We start from the raw sequence: 24,392 nt of genomic DNA, 5'->3' as shown, positions 1-24,392 counted from the left end.
ACTTCAGCTTATAAAAGGCCCCTTATGATTTTGATTTTTAATCAGGCTCCCAACTTTATCCCTGATCTCCACGCCCTACCCTCACTCAAATACGTGGGTTAAGTCCTTAAATACCTGTGGATTTTGGATAATATGTAGTTTTGTGTGTGTGTGTGTTTAAGCGTTATGTAAGTGGCACTATGCTCTAAACATCGTTTGTTCTTTTCCCACTCTACCATATGATTTAAGTGTTGCTTTATGAACATATAGTTTGTTGTTTCTCACACCCTGTGGTATACCACAGGGTGTATTCACCACGCTTTACCCAGCCCTTTCCCCAGCGCTGGACACCTAGCCTGCCTCCAGTTTCCACCACCGTAGTTAGGTCCGGGAGCAGAATGAATGCAGCAGCATATCTTGTAGCTGAATGCCTTTCCTTTGCCTGCAATTACTTGTCAGCCTTTTCTTCTGCTTCTTCACTTTCTTGAGTGGAGGACAGTATCTACCAGAACTGATTTTTAGATCACGAGAACACGCAATGTCTCACTTTTTGTAGAGCAATTTCTCATTTGAGTAGTTCAACAACCTTCTCAGAGGTACACGTGTTTATTAAGTTAAAAAATAGCACAGTGGTGACTCTCAACTCTGGTTTTGCCTAAATGTTGTAAAAGTGTGTGGAGGAAAACCCAATTAAAAATAAAATGATATTTAACACATTTTAATTTAAAAATAAATATATGCCATAAAAAGGCAAAGGGCAGAGAAAGGAGAAGACAAAAATCAAGTAACCATGAAACATGGAGATGTTTCCAAAGTAAGAATCGCTTATCCAAAGAGTAAATAACACAGTTTAAAAGCTTGGTGTGTTGAACTCTGAGATATGAAAGGCAAAAATGAAGAGAGAATAAAGTTTGAGTGATCAGAAAATCCAAAATGTATACAGTCCTCCAGTACCAAGTGCCAAGCTGGACTGATGTCCCGATAAAACTGCTGCAAACTTAACCCAGAGAAAGATTCTTGCTGACTCAAAGAAAGAAAACCATAACATGAAGAATCAATATTTATTTCTGATTTATACCGTGAAGCTATATAGATATATTGTATCATTACAGATTTTTATATTAATCATCTACATTAGGGAGAATTTATTTACCAAAACGAAGTCTAATAGATACTTTATTCTGAGCAATCCAATAGATGATAGAAAAACCTTTAGATATATAAAAGATTAATTTGTGCACATCTAAATGTTTCTAAGGGAACAAACTACGGAGGCATGGTAATAAGACGAGAGTTGCGAACATAATACCATAACTGAATATTTAAAATGACATCTTGATGAAGGCTAGAAGTAGCGATTTCCTCACCTCAGAGAATGTCTTAGAGGATGACCCCACAAAACATTATATGACTTCAACAGAAACTTCTGGATTTTCTTCCACACTGAGCTACTGCTCTCAAGCAAACTTTCCCACTCCTTGACAGTATCTTCTGTGCAGATTTTGGTTCTTTTTCTCAACCAAGGAGCTTTGAGAAACAATGCTTTTGCCCCAATGACCCCTTGGTTCCCTTAACTACAGATCTACAGGAGACGTGCAAAGCAGTTCCCAGAAATCAGAACCAAAGCAAGAATGCTCAGAATGCAAGAGCTAGAGAGCTGAATCATGTGAATGTTTACCTCTGTCTACCTATCTGCTTAGGGATTATTTTTCTAGGATTCATCTAGGATTCTATTTACTTGGGGTGAATTTACATGGTAGCTTTTCTCTAGCACATGCAATTAAATTAATGTGTCTTTTTAAGATAATAAAATAGCAGATACCTAAATATCAGAGTGGTTATGCAGCCCACAGAACAGCTGAAAAAAAAAACACTGATTGGGACAAATGCCTACAATTTTCATGTAGGAAGATGAGGCTCTAAACGGCATACCACCTGAGTAGTTTTCCATAGATGAGCTGGACAAGTTAAAAAATACATATAAATAAATGGTGAGACTGTTGCTATGTCTGTTTGGCTATAACAGGAGCCCTCTATGAACAGCTCTACGCCCTCAGGTTGGCACCACTACACTGAACACTGGATTCTTTATTACTTCCTGTGACAGGGTGGCCATGGAATTCATTTTACAAAATGGGACGCTACTGAGTGAAAGCAGCAAATAGGTGAACAAACAGGAATACTGGGTAACTGTATTTATGTCAACATGACGTTCTGGGAGAGGCATAATTTGGGCTTTCAAAGTGGGGGTGGGCTGTAGGGTTTTTCCTGTCCAACAAGCCATATGTTATGAGGAAGGAGATCCCATAGAACATACAATTCAATAAGACATGAGGTTGAAAGGATCAAGAGGAGAAAAGAGAAAACTATAGAGGCTTATGGAGGAAAGAGGGATGACCTACGTGCGTGTGGATGTGTGTGGAAGGACAGGAGGAGGCAGACGTGAAGATATGAGGTCAGGGAAAATCAATCACCTGTCTGTTTCAAAGTAGTTCCAGGCTCCTTATACCCAGGGCTCCAAGTGTTCTGGACAGCTCTCCCCAGTGAATCTTCTACCATCAGTCTACGGTGAAACCCTTCTATCCCCTTCATTTTTATTTCTGTGAGCTTCTTTGGGATAGGTGACACTGGGGACTAAGAATGGTTCCCAGAGGGAGGCACAGACCTCAGCAACGCCTGCTAAAAAGGGTGCTTCTAAGAAGACTTCCTTCTGGCAACGGCAACCTAAGCTGTGATCTTGTGGCTAGGGCTCCTCATCTTTCATAGCAGGTCATTTCTTTTATCTTACTGTCTGTGGATGTCAAAACATTGATTTTTGACAAAAACAAATTAGTTTGTAGCCCCATTTGTCTGTTCTGTTAGAGAAACTATCTAAATACGGTTTGGGGTGGAATAGGAAAGGATGCATTTGCTGGAGCAGGGGTCAGCAAAGTTTTTCTCTAAACGTGGTCAATGTTTCAGGCATTGTGGGACATACAGGCTGTTGCAGCTGCTCAGCTCTGCAGTTGTAGTATGAAAAGTAGCTGCAGACGGTACAAAAACAAGTTTGTGTGACTGTGTTTCAGTAACGCTTTCTTTATGGGTACTAACATTTGAATAATTTTCATGTGTCATGAAATATTCAAAAATTTTTTTCTAACCCAAAATGTGAAAACCATTCTTAGCTTGCAGTGCTGAGCTAGAGTTCACTGGGGTTTGCCAGCCTCTCTGCTAGAGGCCTACAGACTTGAAATCTCATTGGCATTTTAAAGGGTGGATGAAGGCTATAAAGGAAATATTTGGTACATGAAAGCACATACTCATATTTAATTTTAAGCCTGTGATCTGATTACAGTGTTTTAAAGCAGAGCACTTTTTATAATGCACGCGAGAGGAGCATTCATGGATAACTGAATGCTACCAAATGATGTTTGAGTAGGCTGCCTTACACTTGAGTTCTTGGCACTTAAAAGGTAACAACTTGAACAGAGTTTCTGGTCTGAAGCTCAGAGAACTACCAAACGTGTAACACTGATTCTTAAATTTCGCAATGTGGAGGTCATCAACATTCATCAGAAAAATCTGTTATAAGACCAATTTACATAAAATATGATGCCCAATTTGACAACTAGAATGAATTTGACGTGGATAGAAGGCCTGGCTTCCCTTTGAGAAGTTAAAGGAGATTCTGGCAAACAAGAACAAAGTGAGCACTTAGCTGATGATGGTTTTATACCTTGTGGGGTTCATGGTTGCCCTCATCGGGCTTAGGATTTTAAAGGTGGAGTTATACAGGGGTAACTTTCCTGGGGAGAGTTGAGCCCTGGGTACTTTAAACCTAATGCAATCACCAAAGGGAAATCCAGCTAATCTATGGAAACAAATCCACTCACAGTTAATAGTGGATTAAAGGTATCTTACTGGTAAACACCAGTCTAAGGGACAAAATATCACTGCACCGTGTTAACGAAGTATTGAAATGGAAGGTCCTACTTTCTTGCTAAGGCTCAACTAAAATCTCTGAGGCACATAATTGGCAAAACAGGACAGTACACACAATTTCATGAAACACGTTAAGAGTAAACAAACTCCCTTCCTATTACTCCCCTTAGAAATTTAGAATGGCACCAGGTAGTGCAAAGTGGAAAAAGGTAACATCAGCCCTGTCTCCTCCAGGTAGATATGTTTCAACAGAACCATGAACCAGAAAAAGCATCCTCTTCTTCCAGCGCAGCCAGCTAGGGCTTTTCTTTCAGCTTCAAGTCAATACTGTGAAGAAAAAAAAGAGTGAGAAACCAAATGAGAAACATTTAGTAATGATGTGGGTGGCACTGTGTTTGCTTTTTTCCTCAAAGGACATACTGAAAATATTTAAATCATGCAAGTTTCTTACAATAGAAAAATCTGGTAAAATGCAGTCTTCTCATCAGGCCTTTCTCCAAAATATGAAATCTGTTTATTTTTACAAAATCATTTCTGGAAGCATTTTATACCTTTTCAAAATGATCCAGGGAAGTAAAAAACTCATGGGAAGGCTCATTCCCAAAGTCAATTAAAATAAAGGAGCATTAGTGCATTCTGGAAATCGTGCCATTTTACTTATTTTTAATAAATGACCTTTCCTTGTGAAGCAAACACATGTTCTGCCTGAAGTAAGTAATGTCTGACACGTGCTGAATAGTAAGAAATGGTAAGCAATAAAACAACACCAAACATTTTCTAGGAGCTAAAGGATTTGACTGAAAAAGGGTGAGCCTACCTTACTGTGCTGAATAGTAAGAAATGGTAAGCAATAAAACAACACCAAACATTTTCTAGGAGCTAAAGGATTTGACTGAAAAAGGGTGAGCCTACCTTACTGAGATGGAGGTTTATAACTAAAGAAAAGCTTGTTTTTCAGAAGGTCAAATGGGTTCCCAAATATCTGAGGAGTAAGCCTAAAACTTGCTCGAATCCTCTTGGGTGGATTCCTACCGCATCCACCCAAGAGGAAGAAAACCAAAAGCCAGTAAATAGAGGAGGAATTTCAGTTGTGATAAAAGAGAAACTATTAGTTTGAAAAGGGTGATTTGGGACATATCTGTGGATTTTGCTTGTCTCTGCCCCCGAGCCATAAGCTTGCATGTGGAAAAGGTTACTGTGCTTTACTTGTGGAATTTGCAGCAGCTGAGTGCATTCATTCTAGAAGCTTTGCATATAAAGTCACTGGTAACTCACGCTGTCTGCCCATCCAGTTTACCGTAGTAAAGTATCTTTCATTTGAAATATAGTCAGCAATTCCATCACTTATTAGCAATGGGGACTTGGCCAGGTCACCTACCTTATCTAAGTTTCCATTTTTGTATCTGTAAAATGGAACAATCATAACTCTCACAACTTGCTGATGCATTTTCAATTATATATAGTGAACATATCATATCGTAATGTATGTTATTAGCAGCAATAGGACCTCAGTGTTTGTTTTTTGTTTTTTTTTTTGAAATGAGAAAATAGCTCTTTGCTTTATTACCCTACTTGCACCAATCTTGTCTCCTTTGGGAAGCCAAGTCATCATGAATATTTCTAGTTCTGACTTGTTTTCTTACCTGCAGAGTTTGATTTGGAGGTATCCTCTTTCTATCCACTGTGACCCTAAGATCTTTTTCTTACATACTTTTATAAACCAGGTCATTTAAAAAAAAAAATCTTGTTTCTGCTTTTAAAATGTCCTTCCTGGCTGCAGTTGTTCCCAGAAATCTGTAGTAAGTTTGATTTGGCAATTGGAATTTTATTTTCTCTCTCACGGTGTTGGTTGACTTTCTCCCACATCCAGAGAATATCTACTAAACCAAAATTTGAGGCACATTGTCTAAAAATTGTGAGTGTGGCAGAATATCTGAAATAGTCTTGTGAAGCTTAAAGAACATGGTCACCTTATTTCACCATCCCGGACCCTGAACCAACACTTACACCAAGATGCCCATCTCATTTATTTCTCTTTTCTTTTGAGACAGAGTTTCACTCTTGTTGCTCAGGCTGGAGTGCAATGGTGCGCTCTTGGCTCACTGCAACCTCCGTCTCCCGGGTTCAAGTGATTCTCCTGCCTCAGCCTCCCGAGTAGCTGAGATTACAGGCATGTGCCACCCTGCCCAGCTAATTTTGTATTTTTAGTAGAGATGGTGTTTCTCCATGTTGGTCAGGCTGGTCTCAAACTCCCAACCTCAGGTGATCCACCCACCTCGGCCTTCCAAAGTGCTGGGATTACAGGCGTGAGCTACCACGCCCAGCCTCAATTATTTCTCATACTGACTTTTTTGTAAATCTTCTAGGCTTTAATTCTTCCCTTCAGCTTTTGGTAACCCAAAAGCTAAAAGACGAGCCTGTTTGCCCAGTTTATGAAATAAATGAGATAGTCAAAAGTGAAAAATTTTCTTGTAAGTAAATACAGGAAACCACTTGGAAGGTGAATATTTGAGAGAATAGCAATGTTGTGGAGTTAATGAAGCTATTAACAATGCTGCTAATTTAAGCTTCCTCAGATAGAGCCACCTTTGATCATTGTAATTAAACAAATATGTAAAAATATAAAGAGGCATGTTGCAAGTTGTAGAGCATGAAGGAATTCATAAAATCCAAACCTAAAAGGGAACAAGACAAGTACCCAGGGCTATATACTTTTTTAACAGTATCCTTTTTGGGGAAAAAATTACTTTTAATCAGAATTCAATATTCTTAATCTTGGGGCAAATGGGCTTAGTTTTCTATAAGCAACTTTTTCCTGAGACAGAGCAACCTTCTGATAATTTTACAACAGGCCATTTTTGTGTCTAACATGTATGGAATGAGGTCCTTACAAACTGTCTGACAATATTGTTTAATAATGAATAAAAACATCTGCATTTTATGTAGAAGGAGAAAATGGGCATAACCTTCCCTTCTCTATCTGAGGAAAATAAGAGGCCACAACAATATCAGCACACACTCCATCTTATTCTTGGCCTGATTGAGCCCATTAGAAGAACCCTTGCCCATTTTGCCCATTCAGTACCAGTTCTGGAAGGTGTAAAATGCTTCCACACAGAATGCTCCTCTGTCCCTGATGGCCTGCAGTGTAAAGGAGCCAGAAGAAGATAAATGAAGCCCTCATTCTAATACTAAAGAAAGCCAGAAATCCAGGGCCAAAGTCAGAAAAAAAAAAATCTTGGCTGCTCATGTCCCTGATCCCGATCTCACGGTCCACACTGTGATCATGTGCCTCTTAAAGGCTCAGGAAAGAGAAGGCTGAAGAAAGGGAAGCCTTGAGAAGAATGTGTTCTTCTAAAAAGTGGGAAGTAACAATAACAATTTGTAGTATCCCTCCCTCCTCCATGCCCACCCCCGGAATGAACCCAAACAAGAAGCAATGCTTTCCCCTTTCCCAACCAAAACAGCCATACATAGGAATAAGGAGCAAGACAGACAAGGCAGGCAAAGAAGTGGGTAAGCCCCAGGATGTAGCAGCGACGGGCCGGCCATTGGCTGGGCTTCCAGAAGTGCCCTCCATGCCATTTGTTAACTGTGGGCTCCGTTAACTGCTAAAGGCGCTGTTTGGCTGAGGGAAGAAATCGTCGCAAAAAGAATTATCACGGACTGGGGCATTGCAGTATATTATTGCTTTGTAGAATTTCATGTGCCAATTTGCTTGAAGCAATTGTTGTCTTCATCGAAAAGAGCTGGGACAAGAGTGACCTTTGGAAAAATAGCTGTGTGATTTCAAAAGTCTCTTTATAGTCTTTGTTCTTTTTTAAAAATTTTATTAAAAAAAAAAAAATTCCTTGCAGAGCAGGGCTAACTCATAGGCATGCATCCAGAACTGGCCCAGTCTGTGTTCTTCATGCGCTTTTTCAGTTGGGACTGTCTCTGGAGTTTTTGTGCCTAAACTTCCTTTAAGCTGCAATGTCAACATGGCAAATGCAGAGATATTTCACTATAATTTTCCAACTTCCTTTTAGACCTCAATGGAAAAGAGGTCCAAAGACAGCAAAAGGTGACAATAGCGACACTTTAATATTGGCCTTTCCCTCTGCTTCCTGATTCCTAGGAACAAGGACAATACTAGCTTCTCCACAACTCAAATCAAATTAGAAGCTTCTTGTTGGATGACCAAGTTCTCTCTGAAAGCTTGTTGGTGACCACAGTTTATTCCCTGAAACTGACTTGGCCACTAATTTGCTCTGTTCTCTTAGATGAGTAGTTCTGTCCTTCATTAAACTGGAGGTGGTACACCCATGCAGCATTAAGACCACCTCTTTCCATTAAAAACCATTGGCCCTGGAACTATACTGCCAAAGTCCAAATTCCAGCTCTGGGCCTTTTTTATGGCTATAAAACAGTCTACTGGTCAGGTCGTCTCTCTATGCCTCTCTTTCTTCATCTGTGAAATGTACCATAAACTTATTCTGAGGATTAAAATCAGACACTGCGTGTAAAGCTTTTTACAGTCTGGAATGTGGTAAGAATTCACTACGTGTCCGATTTCAGCTTCTCACAGGATGGTAATCATCCAAATAGATTATTCCTACAGTCTCATCCAGGCTCGAATTCCTCTTGGACGTTGCAAAACAAGCACATTTTCTCTCCATTCCACCAAAGGATTAAATGGAAGTTCCAACTTCCACTAATTAAAATAGAGATGATGTCACTCAGAAAGCAGAATTGCATTCCTCTTGCCCAAATGTTCTTACATCTGGCCCTAATATTCATTTTCTTCTCACTTTTGGATTGGAAAAATAGAATGCCATGTCAATAGGTTGTCCTTAAGAAATGTAAGGGGTGATGGTGAGTGAAATGGTGTGAACCTGGCAAATTTAGCTTCAAGTTTCTAATTTCAGGAATGGAGCATAGGACAGCTGAACATCTACATAGGGTTTACCCAGTCCTCAGTCTTTCAGAGCCCAGCCATACAACACTGTAAGTAACCACATAGCTATTACTGATGGTGAATTCTTACTCCTTCTCCATAGAAGACATTTCTGGATCATTGTAAAGGCAGCTAGTTCTGAGAGCAAGGAGAAAATAGAAAGCAGTCAACATTTCTCCACTGTCACCACTGTGAAAGCATAACAGATTTGGGGCATTTGAAACTGTTTAATGTGGTCCCATTGCTAATACTGCACCAATCCATACCTGAACAGATGATGATATTAAGCTGTAACCCTTGCCATCGATCTTGAAATATAGAGATTACCCACGATATAAAAACACAAAGCAAAGATTAAAAACTCCAAACACCTCCTCTGTCCTCATTTTTTCCTGCTTTTTCAACTTGTCTTATTCAGGGGACAGATTACAAAATTGTATTGGTACCCCAATAATGAAATACTTTACACACACACAGGAAAATCCCTCTCAAGCAGCCTAATTTTATTCATCCGTGAACACAGTTAACTCTCAGTTTTAATGAGAATGAGGATTCTCCAATACACTGAGAAAAAAATGTCAGTGTCAGCTCTCCTTGTTGTTACTGTTATTTCTGGAAATAACAGGACACTTACCACTCCACACAGCTGCGCTGTGTCCAGGTGATACAAACGAATCCTACCATTCACCTCAACTGAGTATGCCCAGAAAACAGATGTAACCATACAGAATAATGAAATAAAAGTGTTTTTAGGCATTTGTGCTTTTTGTGTAATATTAGCTGTTTTTGATATTCCATACTGATGTGATTTCTCTGTTAGCAAATTTCAATTTTTTTTTCTATTCTTGATGAATTCTTATTACACCTCAACTTTTATACACCTCCCTTTTTTTTTTTTTTGAGACAGAGTCTTGCCCTGTCACTCAGGCTGAAGTGCAGTGGTGCTATCTCGGCTCACTGCAACCTCTGCCTCCCAGGTTCAAGCCATTCTCCTTCCTCAGCCACCCAAGTAACTGGGACTACAGGGGCATGCCACCATGCCTGGCTAATTTTTGTATTTTTGGTAGAGCTAGGGTTTTGCCATGTTGCCCCAGGCTGGTCTTGAACTACTGGACTCAAGCAATCCTCCCACCTCGGCCTCCCAAAGTGCTGGGATTACAGGCGTGAGCCACCGTGCCCTACTTCCCATAAATATTTTATTATTGAGAAACACTATTTAAAGAGATTTTACAATCCTTTTTAAATGCAGTGGTCCTCTTTGTAACATCATTTCACAAGCTAATTTATCTGTTTGCACATAAGAGGATCCATGATGAAGGTCAGGTGTTTTGTTGAAAATGGCAGAAGACTATCTCCCCAGGCAAGATAGCAGCCTTCCTTCCTCACTCCCTACCCTTCTTGCTGGTGGTCTGATATTTTTATAGGGAATATTTGACAATTCCAGTGAGCAAGGACAGTCAAGTATGTGTTGACAGTGTGCTAGAAAAACATAGCAAATCTGGAATGGAATCAAGAAAGGGCAATCTTCCAAACTCGGCTTTGCTGCTTTTTAATTTTGAGTCATCCTCCCAAGGAAAATAGCAATTTGCAAACCCTTTAATACTGTCACTCCAAAGGCAACACATGGATGCTTCCCAATGTTCAAAATAAGAATGGATCTATGTATGCTATTTATCCTTCAGAGGTATAATACTTGCTCTCCTGTATGGAACTAAGGTTTTAAAAAAAGATAAGGCAGGCTGAGCACATCACCTTCTGAAGTCTATTAGAGTTGGGGTGCAGTCTGAGTGGTGGTATGTGTGCATGTGAGGGGATAGGGAGGATGCTGGGAGACACTAGGGGGAATAAAGCAGGACAGCGGGCAGATAGGTTTTGTTCCCTGACCAAGTGTATGTTTGCCTTTGGTTAGACCCGGCCTGAAGCTTTCTGAACAAGTCATGTGGAAAGTCAGGTGCATCTGTCAACAGGAAGAACCTGGGTATATCTGGCTTCTAACCACATATCTGCAGTGATCATGTTTATTAGAGTCTCTCCTAGAACTCAGGGACTACTTCAGAGGCTAAAAGGTAGTTGGAAAGATGTTGCTGGTAGCCGAGATGGTAGGATTCTAAGGCATTCCAATCACCTGTGGGGTCAACAGAGTAGAATTCTTTCTCCTTAGACATTTTGAAATGTTCACATATATTTCAATTCCTCATACATGTGATGTTACCATCAAAAAGTCAGGATCAAAAAATCCTAGAGGGAGGATTCTTCAGGCTGATGGCTTACCCGCTGAATCCAAAGCAAGAGCATAGACTTCTAAAACAAACCTGATTATTTTTATTTGGCCCTTGACTTTTAGGCAGTGGTTCTCAAAGCTGGGTCCTGAGACCAGCTGCATCAGCATCGCTGGGAACTTGTTAGAAATGCACATTTTTTTTTTTTTTTTCCTTGAGACAGGGTCGTACTCTGTTGCCCAGGCTGGAGTGCAGTGGGAAGATCAATTAGCTCACAGCCTCCCATGTGATGGGACTGCAGGCACATACCACCATACCTGGCTAATTAAAAAAAATTTTTTTTTTTCAGAGATAAGAGTTCTGTTATGTTGCCCAGGCTGGTGTCTAACTCCTGGCCTCAAGCAATCCTTCCCCCTCAGCCTGCCAAAGCGCTGGGATTACAGGGGTGAGCAACCTCACCTGGCCAGAAATGCAAATTTTTAGGCTTCACTCTACAGCTGCTGAATCAGAAAGTTTAGGGGTGAGACATGGGATTTTGTGTTTTACCATGTGCTCCAGGTCATTGTAATGCACAATAAAGTTTGAGAACCACTGCTCAACAGCAGTGAACTGACTGTTAAGCAAATTCATTAATTTATGCAGCATAAATTTACTGAGCATCTACTATGTACTAGGCATGAGCATAGTGCTTTCTTTAGAAGGGATATCAAAGCATCTCAGGACTATCTGAACCATTTAGACATGTCAGGGGAGGTTAGATAGCGGGTAGGGAAGAGAACAAAATGGTGGATATAAGAGAAAAAAGAGAAAGCAACACCACCAACCCTAAAACAATAATCATTTTACTGTGGCAGCTAAGCAGAAAGAGTGTAAATATAGAGGAAACAATTCTATTGAAGGAAGCAAGATTTCATGGTAATAATGAAAGAAACATGATAACATGACTTTATAAATAGGTTTGAAAAATTATTGATGTTCTCTCCCCCTATCTTTTGTCTTGAAAATGGCTCTTTAATTTCATAAATATGTTATCCTGAAAAAATAAATCTGAGAGAGAAACTCACTGAGAGTTCTCCCTCTGGGAAATCTCATGACACAAAGCAATTTGAGTGCAGATAAATGCTAAAGGGTGTGTTACCCCAACACTCAGTTCCTGGATTCCTAATGTCTTCCTCACTTCCACAACTTCTTATTTGCAACAGTTGGGATCAAGACTAAGAAGCCTTTTTTAGAATAAAGTACACAGTTTTGAGTTTTGTTAGTTGAATTAGGTGTCAGTTATCTTGAAACAATGAGAAGATTGGAATATTTTAACAGTAAATTCCACTAATGCAAAACTTTTTGTTTGTTTATAGCTTCTGAATTTGTCTTGCTTAAAGATATTGGTCATCTGTCTTTTTCTTTTAATTATATTTGGGCTCTGGGATACATGTGTACATCCTGCATCCTGCAGGATTGTTACATAGGTACACACATGCCATGGTGGTTTGCAGTCTCCATCCCCCCACACCCGTCCCCCGTCACCTACATCAGGCATTTCTCCCGGTGTTATCCTTCCCCATCCTCCCCACACCCCTCACTATCCCTCCCCCACCTCCACCCCCTGACCTATCCCTGTGAGTGTTGTTCCCTTCCCTGTGCCCAAGTGTTCTCATTGTTCATCCCCTGCCTATGAGTGAAAACATAAGGTGTTTGGTTTTCTGTTCTTGTGTCAGTTTGCTGAGAATGATGGTTTCTAGATTCATCCATGTCTCTACAAAGGACACAAACTCATCATTTTTTAGGGCTGCATAGTATTCCATGGTGTATATGTGCCACATTTTTTTTTGGCCAATCTATCATTGATGGGCATTTGGGTTGGTTCCAGGTCTTTGCTATTATAAACAGTGCCCCAATGAACATACCTATTCATGTGTCTTTATGATAGAATGATTTTTGCTCCTTTGGTTATATACCTAGTAATGAGATTGCTGGGTCAAATGGAATTTCTATTTCTAGGTCCTTGAGGAATTGCCACACTGTCTTCCATAATGGTTGAACTAATTTACACTGCCACCAACAGTGTAAAAGTGTTCCTTTTTCTCCACATCCTCTCCAGCATCTGTTGTCTCCAGATTCTTTAATAATCGCCATTCTAACTGGCATGAGATGGTATCTCAATGTGGTTTTGAATTGCATTTCTCTAATGACCAATGATGATGTGCATCTTTTCATATGTTTGTTGGCCACATATTCGTCGTCTTTTGAAAAGTGTCTGTTCATATCCTTTGCCTACTTTTGAATGGGTTTGTTTTTTCCTTGTAAATCTGCTTTAGGTTCTTTGTAGATTCTAGATATTAGCCCTTTGTCAGATGAGTAGATTGCAAAAATTATTTCCCATTCTGTTGGTTGCCAGTTTAATGATTATTTCTTTTGCTGTGCAGAAACTCTTAAGTTTAATTAGATCCCATTTGTCTATTTTGGCTTTTGTTGCCATTGCTTTTGGTGTTTTAGTCATGAAGTCCTTGCCTGTGCCTATGTCCTAAATGGTGTTGCCTAAGTTTTCTTCTAGGGTTTTTATGGTGTTCTATTTATTATTATTATTATTATTATTATTATTATTTTGGTGTTCGTTCTTATGTTTAAATCTTTAATCCATCTGGAGGTAATTTTTGTATGAGGTGTAAGGAAGGCACTCAGTTTCAGCTTCCTGCATTGGCTAGCCAGTTTTCCCAACACCATTTATTAAATAGGAAATCCTTTCCCCACTGCTTGGTTTTGTCCAGTTTGTCAAAGATCAGATGGTTGTAGATGTGTGGCATTGCTTCCAAGGCCTCTGTTCTGTTCCATTGGTCTATATCTCTGTTTTGGTATCAGTACCAGCTGTTTTGGTTACTGCAGCCTTGTAATACAGTTTGAAGTCAGGTAGCATGATCCCTCCAGCTTTGTTCTTTTTGCTTAGGATTGTCTTGGCTATGCAGGCTCTCTTTTGGTTCTATATAAAGTTTAAAGTGGTTTTTTTCCAGTTCTATGAAGAAGGTCAATGGTAGCTTGATGGGGATAGCATTGAATCTATAAATTACTTTGGGCAGTATGGCCATTTTCACAATATTGATTCTTCCTAACCATGAGCATGGAATGTTTTTCCATCTGTCTGTGTCCTCTCTTATTTCCTTGAGCAGTGGTTTGTAGTTCTCCTTCAAGAGATCTTTTACATCCCTTCTAAGTTGTATTCCTAGGTATTTTATTCTCTTTGTAGCAGTTGTAAATGGGAGTTCACTCATGATTTGGCTCTCTGTTTGTCTGTTCTAGATGTATAGGAATGTTTGTGATTTCTGCACAATGATTTTGTATCCTGAAACTTTGCTGAAGTTGCTTGTCAGCTTAAGGAGGTTTTGGGCTGAGACGATGTAGTCTTCTAAAATATATGATCATATTGTCTGCAAACAGGGACAATTTTACTTTTTCTTTTCCTAATTGAATGCCCTTTATTTCTTTTTCTTGCCTAATTGCTCTGGCTAGAACTTCCAATATTATATTGAATAGGAGTGGTGGGAGAGGGCATCCTTGTCTAGTGCCTGGTTTTAAAGGGAATGCTTCTAGATTTTGCCCATTCAGTATGATATTGGCTGTGGGTCTCTTGTAAATAGTTTTTATTGTTTTGAGATATGTTCCACTGATACATAGTTTATTGAGAGTTTTTAGCATAAAGAATTTTGTTGAAGGCCTTCTCTGCATCAATTGAGATAATCATGTGGTTTTTATCTTTGGTTCTGTTTATGTGGTAAATTATGCTTATAGATTTGCATATGTTGAACCAGCCTTGCATCCGTGGGATAAACCTACTTGATCGTAGTGGATAAGCTTTTTGATGTGCTGTTGGATTCAGTTTGCCAGTATTTTATTGAAGATTTTTGCATCAATGTTCATCATGAATATTGGCCTGTAATTGTCTTTTTTAGTTGTGTCTCTGCCAGATTTTGGTATCAGGATAATGTTGGTCTCATAGAAAGAGTTAGGGAGGATTCCTCTTTTTGTATTGTTTGAAATAGTTTCAACGGGAATGGTACCAGCTCCTCTTTGTATGTCTGGTAGAATTTGGCTGTTAACCCATCTGGACCTGGGCTTTTTTTGGTTGGTAGGCTATTAATTGCTGTCTCAACTTCAGACCTTGTTATTGGTCTATTCAGGGTTTCAGCTTCTTCTTGGCTTAGTCTTGGGAGTGTGCAAGTGTCCAGAAACTTACCTATTTCTTCCAGATTTACTGATTTATGTCCATAGAGCTGTTTGTAGTAATCTCTGATGGTATTTTATATTTCCGAGGAATCAGTGGTGATCTCCCCTTTACTGTTTGTTATTGCATCTATTCGATTCTTCTCTCTTTTCTATTAGTCTAGCTAGTGGTCTATTTTGTTGATCTTTTCAAAAAACTGGCTCCTGGATTTATTGATTTTTTTGAAGGGTTTTTTGTGTCTCTGTCTCCTTCAGTTCTGTTCTGATCTTAGTTATTTCTTGTCTTCTGCTTGCTTTTGAGTTTGTTTTTTTTTTTTAATCTTGCTCCTCTAGCTCTTTCAATTTTGACGTTAGGGTGTCGATTTTTGATCTTTTCTTGTTTCTCATGTGGGCATTTATTGCTATAAATTTCCCTCTAGAGACTGCTTTAAATGTGTCCCATGGGATCTCTATGTTGTGTCATTGTTTTCAAAGAACATCTTTATTTCTGCCTTCATTTCATTGTTTATCCATTTGTTATTCAGGAGCAAGTTGTTCAGTTTCCATGTGATTGTGCAGTTTTGAGTGCTTTTCTTAATCCTGAGTTCTAATTGGATTGCACTGTGCTCTGAGAGACTGTTTGTTATGATTTCTGTTCTCTTGCATCTGCTGAGGAGTGATTTACTTCCAATTATGTGGTCAATTTTGGAGTAAGTGCAATGTGGTGCTGAGAACAATGTGTGTTCTGTTGATTTGGGGTGGAGTGTCCTGTAAATGTCTATTAGGTCCACTTGGTTCAAATCTGCATTCAAGTCCTGGATATCCTTGTTGACTTTGTCTCATTGATCTGTCCAATATTGTCAGTGGAGTGTTAAAGTCTCTCACTATTATTGTGTGGGAGTCTGTCTCTTTGTAGGTTGTTAACAACTTGCTTTATGTATCTGGGTGCTCCTGCATTGGGTGCATATATATTTAGGACAGTTAGCTCTTCTTGTTGCGGTCATCCTTTTACCATTATGTAATGCCTTTCTTTGTCTCTTTTGATCTTTGTTGGTTTAAAGTCTGTTTTATCAGAGACTAGGATTGCTACCCCTGCTTTTTTTGCTCTCCATTTGCTTGGTAGATCTTCTTTCATCCCTTTATTTTGGGTCTATTTGAGTCTTTGCATGTGAGATGGGTCTCCTGAATACAGCACACTAATGGGTCTTGACATTTTATCCAGTTTGCCAGTCTGTGTCTTTTCATTGGGACGTTTAGGTCATTTACATTCAATGTTAATATTGCTATGTTTGAATTTGACCCTGCCATTTTGTTACTGGTTGTTTTTCCCATTAGTTGAGGTGGTTTCTTCATTGAGTCATTGTTCTTTACCATTTGGTACATTTTTGCAGTGGCTGGTACTGGTCGTTCCTTTCCCTGTTTAGTACTTCCTTCAGTAGCTCTTTGAAGGCAGGTCTTGTAGCGATGAAATCTCCTGGCAATCGCTTGTCCCTAATGGATTTTATTTCTCCTTCACTTATGAAGCTTATTTTGACTGGATATGAAATCCTGGGTTGAAAGTTCTTTTCTTTAAGGATGTTGAATATTGACCCCACTCCCTTCTAGCTTGCAGGGTTTCTGCCAAGAGATCTGCTATGAGTCTGATGGTCTTTCCTTTGTGGATGACTCGTCCTTTCTCTCTGGCTGCCCTTAGAATTTTTTCCGCATTTCAACCCTGGTGAATCTGACAATTATGTGCCTTGGGGTTGCTCTTCTTGATGAATATCTTTGTGGTATTCTCTGTATTTCCTGGATTTGAATATTGGCCTGCCTTGTTAGGTTGGGAAAGTTCTCTTGGATAATATCTTGAAGAGTTTTTCCAACTTGGAATCATTCTTTCTATCACATTCAGTACTCTGATCAAGTGATTAGGTCTTTTCACATAATCCCATAGTTCTTGGAGGGTTTCTTCATTTTTTTTCACTTTTTTCTCTAATCTTGCCCTCTTGTTTTATTTCATTGATTTGATCTTCTATCTCTGATATATCCTTTGTTCTGCTCGATCGATTTGGCTGTTGAAACTTGTGTATGCCTCACGAAGTTCTTGTGCTGTGTTTTTCAGCTCCATCAAGTCGTTTATGTTCTTCTCTAAGCTTGTTATTCTGTTAGCATTTTGTTCAACCTTTCTTCAAGGTTCTTAGGTTCTCTTCATTGGGTTAGAACATGGTCTTTTAACTCAGAAAAGTTTGTTATTGCCCACCTTCTGAAGCCTTCTGTCATTCGTCAAACTCATTCTCTGTCTCATTTTGTTCCCTTGATGGTGAGGAGTTGTGATCTCTGGGAGGAGAAGAGGTGTTCTGTTCTTTGATGGTTTCATCCTTTTTGTGCTGGTTTTTTCCCATCTTTGTGGATTTATCTCCCTTTGAGCTTTGAAGTTTGTGATTTCAGCTGGAGTCTCTGAGTGGACATGTTTTCTGTTGAGGTTGGAGCTATATCTTTTTTAGCCTGCAGAGGGCGTTGCTGGGTTCTCTCGGGTTCAGTCACGTTGTTGGGTGGGTGGTCCTTCCCTGGAGTTTGTTTGCAGGTGAGATTGGCCCTGCCTTCCCAATGGCATCTCTCCCAGAGCTCAATCTTCCTGGTTGGGGTCAAGCTGATGTATTTGCTGCCAAGCTCCCTAGCAAGGACTTCAGTTTGAGTTCTGTGGAGATGGGGCCTGCCAGGCCTTATGGTCTGTTTCCTAGCTTTCAACTCTGCCTCCCTCTGTGGGACCGTCCGTCCCACTGGCGTTAGTCCAAACTTCTGCCCAGGGCCATGTGACAACTTGCCTCACCCAGTGGGAGCCTCCGCTCAGATTTGTATCAGTGCCCCACCGTCTGGTAGGGCTCTCATGGACCAGGGGTTGTAGGAGGGATGAGGTAAGCACAGGATCCGAATCAGAGCACCAAGGGGGTGAAGTCCCCATGACCCTCCAAGCTGGCAGCACGTTTCAGGTGGGGATGCGCCCCCGCCCCATCTTGATTTGCCCCCCTGGGCGGCTGTCACCCTGTGGCTTCTTCCCTGGGCTATTTTCAATGCCTTATCAGTCCCACCAAAATGAACCCGGCACCTCACTTGGAATCCTGAAGTCCTCTAGCCCTCTGCATCTCATTCGCTGGGAGCTGCATGCTGGTGTTGCCTTCTCATGGCCATCTTGGCGCACCCTTCCCCCAAACTTTCTAAAGCAAAAACTTATCCTTTAATTTTTAACACAAAAGATTGGCACACTACAAGGAAATAATCCTATAGGTTACTTACAATAAAAATATACCACAGGGGAAAAAATGTCTAAGTGGATTGTTTTAATGAGGAATTGGCATTGACAACTAGGCAGAAAACATCTATTAGATTTTATTTATTCAGAATTTATAGCTGTTGAGACATTGTCCAGGCCTTCCGCTTTTGCAATGTCTAATAAAATGGGAACTGGTTATAAAAATTAACAGCATAAGCAACATTTAAAATGGGGAAGAAATTTAATGTGCTTAATACAGCAAACTTTTCAAATAGTACTTGATTATATCTAATGTGTATTAAGAGAAAATTTCTTTGTAACTTGGAAATGAGAAAAGGGAATGGCTGGAAATTCTTTCAAAGCAGTGCTGGGCTGACTTTCTATTGGTTGAGCTATTTTACAACTCAACAGAGGCAGAGGTTAACTTGTAGTTCTTGTCCAGCAGAAATGCAAATAATTTCAGTCCAGTGGAAAAGGCAACCTCCATATTACAGTTTATTGCCCTGTTGGTTATTAACCAGTTTTGTATCTAACCCAACAATCTTATCCAAATATTTTTTATAAATTAACTATAGATATCTAGCTGCTCAAATGTTCTTTGAACTGGCTTTAACACCTTAGTGGTTCCTGTATTATATAATTAGTTGAATTTAATAATAGCATGTGTTCATTTATATTTGCATGAGAGTTATAATTTTGCCTTTTTGAGAATTATACTTTAACAATAGTGGGCAATGGATTTTTTTCTATTCATCAAAATAGCTCAGATGCTGTTAAGCATATTTCCAAAGTCATTAAGTCAGTTGTTTTCACTCTTAGCCATGAAATTGATTCTACAAAAGTATTACAAATTTTTCTTTTTTTTTTTTTTTTTTTGAGATGGAGTTTCATTCTTGTTGCCCAGGCTGGAGTGCAATGGTGCCATCTTGGCTCACTGCAACCTCCGCCTCCAGGGTTCAAGCAATTCTCCTGCCTCAGCCTCCTAGGTAGCTGGGATTATAGGCATATGCCACCATGCCTAGTTAATTTTGTATTTTTAGTAGAGATGGGGTTTCTCCATGTTGGTCAGGCTGGTCTTGAACTCCTGACCTCAAGTGATCTACCTGCCTCAGCCTCCCAAAGTCCTGGGATTACAGGTGTGAGCCACCACACTCAGAGCCAATATGCCAAATTTTGATGTGCTATTATTCCTCCCCATTGATATGCATTAATGAGGTTCTCTTGCCTCAATACCCAATGATCATCTGGATGTCACACTATATGTGGCAGTGCCTGTGACGTGTTCTTTTGTTGTGGTGCCTAGAATTTCATATACATTAAAAAACAACAACAGTGACAAATGCATTCCTCAGTATAACCAAAATCACAGGGAAAAACAGATTGTAGTAAGAATAATAGAGATTACATCTATCATAGGAGAAAGAGAATTTCTAATGTGCATTATTGTCAGGAAGCAGGAATAAGACACCAGGCATGCACATTTTCCCAATTCAGTTCTGAAATGCAAGCCAACATCATGCCAGCTGCTAAATGAAAACCAAGTCTTACTTAGCTGCTTCTGATGCTTCCCTCAGTTCTTCATCCAGTCTGCAGGAGCAAAAATTATTGGTGTGGAAAAGAAACAAAAAAGAAGCAAGCAGAGCATGAGACAGTCACTTAGCAAAGCAGAGCCAAACGAAAGTGGTGCATATGTGCTTTTCAAAACTGGCTTCTGGAGCACTGAGATGCACTCCTTCCATTAAATATGCTGTCGTTTCCTCCCATCCACTGTTTATGTACATTGACTTTACAAATTCCTTCATAAAAAGTAGATATAAAAGTTGCAAAGGGATCAGAAACATGCTGGCTGAATCAAGCTGAAATCATCCATGTCAGTCTGGTGGGTACAGTTCAAGTTAGCTTGCAGCCTGGGCCAAGTCAGTGATGTATCTGGTTTAGTGGGTTTCAGTTGCAAATTAGGTTGACCTCAACAGCTTTACACACAAGACAAAGACGGGAAATGGCATACAAAAGATGGATACAGTGACCTTTGCTCTGGTAGCATGTTGAGGTCACCCACAAGTAAAACACTGGTGTACACACACAGGGTCCAGCATGAATAGGAGATCAGGAGATTTTACCTCACACTTCTCTTATAAGATCTCTCTTCATCGTACCTTACGAGATAAAAAACGAGTGCCATAAGGAAAATGAGCAAACAGATGGAAAAAATGACAAGTAAACGATTTAAACGACAGCCAAATCATGAGAGAAAATGCCTATCCAAATATAGTCATGCACCATGTAATGCCATTTGGGTCAGTGATGGGCCACATACATGGCAGTGATCCCATAAAGTAGAACACTATAATTGGATGGTATCTTGTCCCTGTTTAGATAAATAAATACTTACCATTGTGTTACGGCTGCCTGTGGTATTCAGTACAGTAACATGTTGTACAGGTGTGTAGCCTAGGAGCAAAAGGTTATAGCAGATGGCCTAGGTGGTGTAGTGGGCTCTACCATCCAGGTTTAAGTCCACTCTATGACGTCTGCACAATGATGAAATCACCTAAAGATGAACTTCTCAGAACACGTCCCTGTCATTAAGTGATGCATGACTGTAATAATAAAATTGGCATTTGGGAGAAATCTTATTTTCATTAGATAACAATGTTTATGATTTTGAATATATGCAGTCAATCCTCACTATTTGCAGATTCTATATTTGTAAATTTGCCTTTTCACTAACATGTATTTGTAACCACAAAATCAATAAAAGGTACTTTTTGGGTCACTTTTGGACACGAGCAGAGTGGCGAAAAATTGGAGTTGCCCAATGTGCACGTTGCCACCTGGCCACGTGTGAGGCTCTGTCTTTTTGTTCACACTGTGAACAAGTGACCTTCTCACAACCTATTTAGGGCCATACTTTTCTCATTTTTGTATTTTTCGCTGGTGATTTTGTTGTTCAAATTAGCTTTCAAGCATAGTGCTGAAATACTGTCTAGTATTCCCAAGAGCAGGAAGGCTGTGGTGTGCCTTATGAAGAAAATAGATAAGCTTTGTTTAGGCACAAGTTACATTACTGTTGGCCATGAGTTCAATGTTCACAAATCAACAATATGTACTAAGTCAGGTTCATTTAAACAGAAACGCACATAAAACAAGGTTATATATTGATTGGCAGATGAAAAGATTGTGACCAGAGGTGTGCCGGAACCTGTATTTTCCCTTGGAACATTAGCTCAGTATTCACTGATGAAGTGTTTGCAGTGACTTTATAGAACATAATTGCCACAAATAATGAGAATCAACTGTAACCAATGATTATACATTTGGTTCTAGGTTGGGCAAGTTTTTCTGTCATTTAAGCCCTTTGATGACAGGCTCCACCTCAGCTGAGGACTGGTCTTGTGAGTGGCTGAGATCAGATCCTTTGAATGTTGTTTAGTGATAAAAAGGAGCCATGGTTTGTATCCATTTGAAATTTGCATAACATGAAATTGAGGCAATGAAGTCAGTAACAAATGGCAGAAAGGACATCCCAAGTAGATGAATTACAGAAAACAGAAAAACACACGGACACGTGGGCAGCACATGCATGGTGGTAAATTCCTTCCTCCAGAATAAAACTTTTCCAAATAGAACCCTTCCTCCTGAATAACTTTTCCCAAATAGAACCCTTGAAAACTGATGTGTGCAGATGAATGAAAACTGTCCTGGGTATACTTAACTTCTCACTTGAACCTTCCCATATGATAGTCTCTAAAAGCAACATGTGTAACAATAAGTAAGACTCTGGATGCAACCTCTGTGCTGGGAGGCTGTGCAAGTGCTTTGTGTACCATTTGCATTCAGTCCTCAGGACCACTCCATGAAGTGCAGCTTACTTCCCCACTGTACAGATGCTGAAGCTGAGACGTAGAAAATTTTAATAATTAATCATTTTAATAGGGGACTTGAAGTCTCAGAGACATCAAGAGGTAGCAGGGAAGGTTCAAATCTAAGTCTCTAAAGCCCATTCACTTTTCATTCTGTTGCCTCTGTCACACCATGGAAGTTTTACCTGGAAAGTGGTCGATGCTCAATTCCACTAGAAGAGAGACTGTCCTTGTCATCTTATAGAATGTGAGTGCTCCCATAGTTTGTCCTTTTTGTTTTTTTACTCCATCACCCAGGCTGGAGCGCAGTGGTGTGATCTTGGCTCACTGCAATCTCTGCCTCCCAGGCTCAAGCAATCCTCCCCCTTCAACCTCCTGAGTAGCTGGGACTACAGGTGCATGCTACCACACCTGGCTAATTTAGTGTTTTTTCATAGAGGCAGGGTATCACCATGTTGCCCAGGCTGGTCTTGAACTCCTGGACTCAAGCTATCCGCCCTCCTCAGCCTCCCGAAGTGCTAAGATTACAGGCATGAACTATCACCCCCTACATCCATACTTTTTAAATTAAAAGAGTAGACATGGGTTTTGAAGATGGAGTACACCTTTTTGAGGCAGCAGCCCAGAGCTATGAGTTGTGCTGGTTGTGGAAATGCTATGAAGCTAATGAAGGTTGAAGCCATTGTTGGTATCTTATGAAGACTCCACTTAATTCAGCTGAGCCAACTGACCACTGTAAGCCCAATCAGTATCCTGTGTTCATGCCTGATATTGGTTATGTAGAAAAACCAAATGCATCAACTTCTGAGCTTTGAATTTCGAAGGATACTCTAAAAGGGGTAAATTAATCTACTAGAAAAGGACATGGGAATTTTGAATGTCAGGTTGACCTGAATTTGAATTCCACTTCCATCTCTTCCTGGTTCCTAGTTACACTGTGTATAAGTAACTTCTTATTAAGTTATCTCCCCTGCCTCTGTAAAACGGGTTTACTATAGGAGTTAAATAAATGAAATAAATAGAACACTGCTATGCTTTCTATATCATAGATACACACTGCATGAGAATTCTTTCCTTTGAGTTTCTAGGTTGGGCCTTTTAAATTTTTTTTTTTTTTTTAAAGTGAGAGGACTCTTTTTTTGGAATCCCAAATAAGAGGTACATTTTACTATTCATTTATGGAGGAAGATGAATGATACTTGCCTGTTTTCTTTGAGCTAATGGTTAAGTCCCTTTCCACTCAAATGAAATGAACAAAACTAGTGATTCAGATACAGTGGACAAAAAAAAAGACACATAGAAAACAATCCTCTTTGCAACAATGTACCAGATACAAGTATTCATTTTCCAGTATCCCTGTTTTAAAATCCCAGCTCCAAGTACTTACTTTGTTAAATTTCATCCTAATTTTTGTAGCATCATCCTGGGACCTTCAGTACCTGGGCAGGATGCTGATGCTGATTCTGCGTTACCCTCTATTAAGCAAGCAAGGAAACCATTCCTCACTGCCCCACCCACCACTGGGCAAATGCCCTCTACCTAATCATGAAAAAAAAAATGGCTTAGAAGAAACAGACAAAGAGTTATTTTTATTTTCCTAGGGTCATGTAGATAAATTACTTTGTGTAAAGAAATCTAAGCTATGCTAAGACTGCCTTGTCTGTGTAGAGCAGAAGGTGGGGGTAGGGGGTGGGAATGACACAAGAAACTGATACACTGTTAACCAGTAGAGACAGTATACCAGTTAGCCAGTGTAACTGTTATTTTCTCCTAAGTGGTAGTAAAATTCAAGGTAAAAATGAACAATAATCAATAACTCCAGGAAAAGAGTATGTGAAAGAGGATCTGAAAGAACATAAGAATTATCAATAGGTTATAGGAAAAATTTTATTTATTGGAGGATATTTAATATTATTTTGAAAATAAGATAATGCCATTTCCCCAGTGATGCAGAACTGACTTCTTTTCCAACCCACTTCTCCAGACACACACACACACACACACACACACACACACACACACACACACACACA

At 39.7% G+C, this 24,392-nt stretch overlaps 1 protein-coding gene and 1 long non-coding RNA gene across 18 annotated transcripts in view; one reads left to right on the top strand and one right to left on the bottom strand.

Moving 5' to 3' along the window:
- LOC116559669 overlaps positions 1-24,392 on the top strand; it is a 79,184-nt gene that overhangs the window by 25,483 nt on the left and 29,309 nt on the right. The gene's annotated exons all lie outside the window — the stretch shown is intronic.
- PRUNE2 (prune homolog 2 with BCH domain) overlaps positions 1,025-24,392 on the bottom strand; it is a 307,395-nt gene continuing 284,027 nt past the window's right edge. For 4 of the 17 annotated variants that reach the window (XM_032290660.1, XM_032290662.1, XM_032290661.1 and 1 more), the window contains 4 exons: positions 20,617-20,652; positions 20,045-20,083; positions 8,927-8,974; positions 1,025-4,227 (listed from right to left, as the gene is read on the bottom strand). In XM_032290660.1, the coding sequence (XP_032146551.1) occupies positions 4,197-4,227; positions 8,927-8,974; positions 20,045-20,083; positions 20,617-20,652 (154 nt within the window). In that variant the 3' untranslated portion in view covers positions 1,025-4,196. The remainder of the gene's footprint in view (positions 4,228-8,926; positions 8,975-20,044; positions 20,084-20,616; positions 20,653-24,392) is intronic. The other 13 variants (XM_032290665.1, XM_032290670.1, XM_032290667.1 and 10 more) reach the window with 8 other exon arrangements.

Source organism: Sapajus apella, unplaced genomic scaffold (assembly GCF_009761245.1).
Source record: "Sapajus apella isolate SASKATOON/1434 unplaced genomic scaffold, GSC_monkey_1.0 scaffold24, whole genome shotgun sequence".
In the NCBI taxonomy this organism is placed as follows: domain Eukaryota; kingdom Metazoa; phylum Chordata; class Mammalia; order Primates; family Cebidae; genus Sapajus; species Sapajus apella.
Note: the sequence above shows the minus strand (reverse complement) of the source record. Positions and strands in the feature narration are given on the sequence as shown.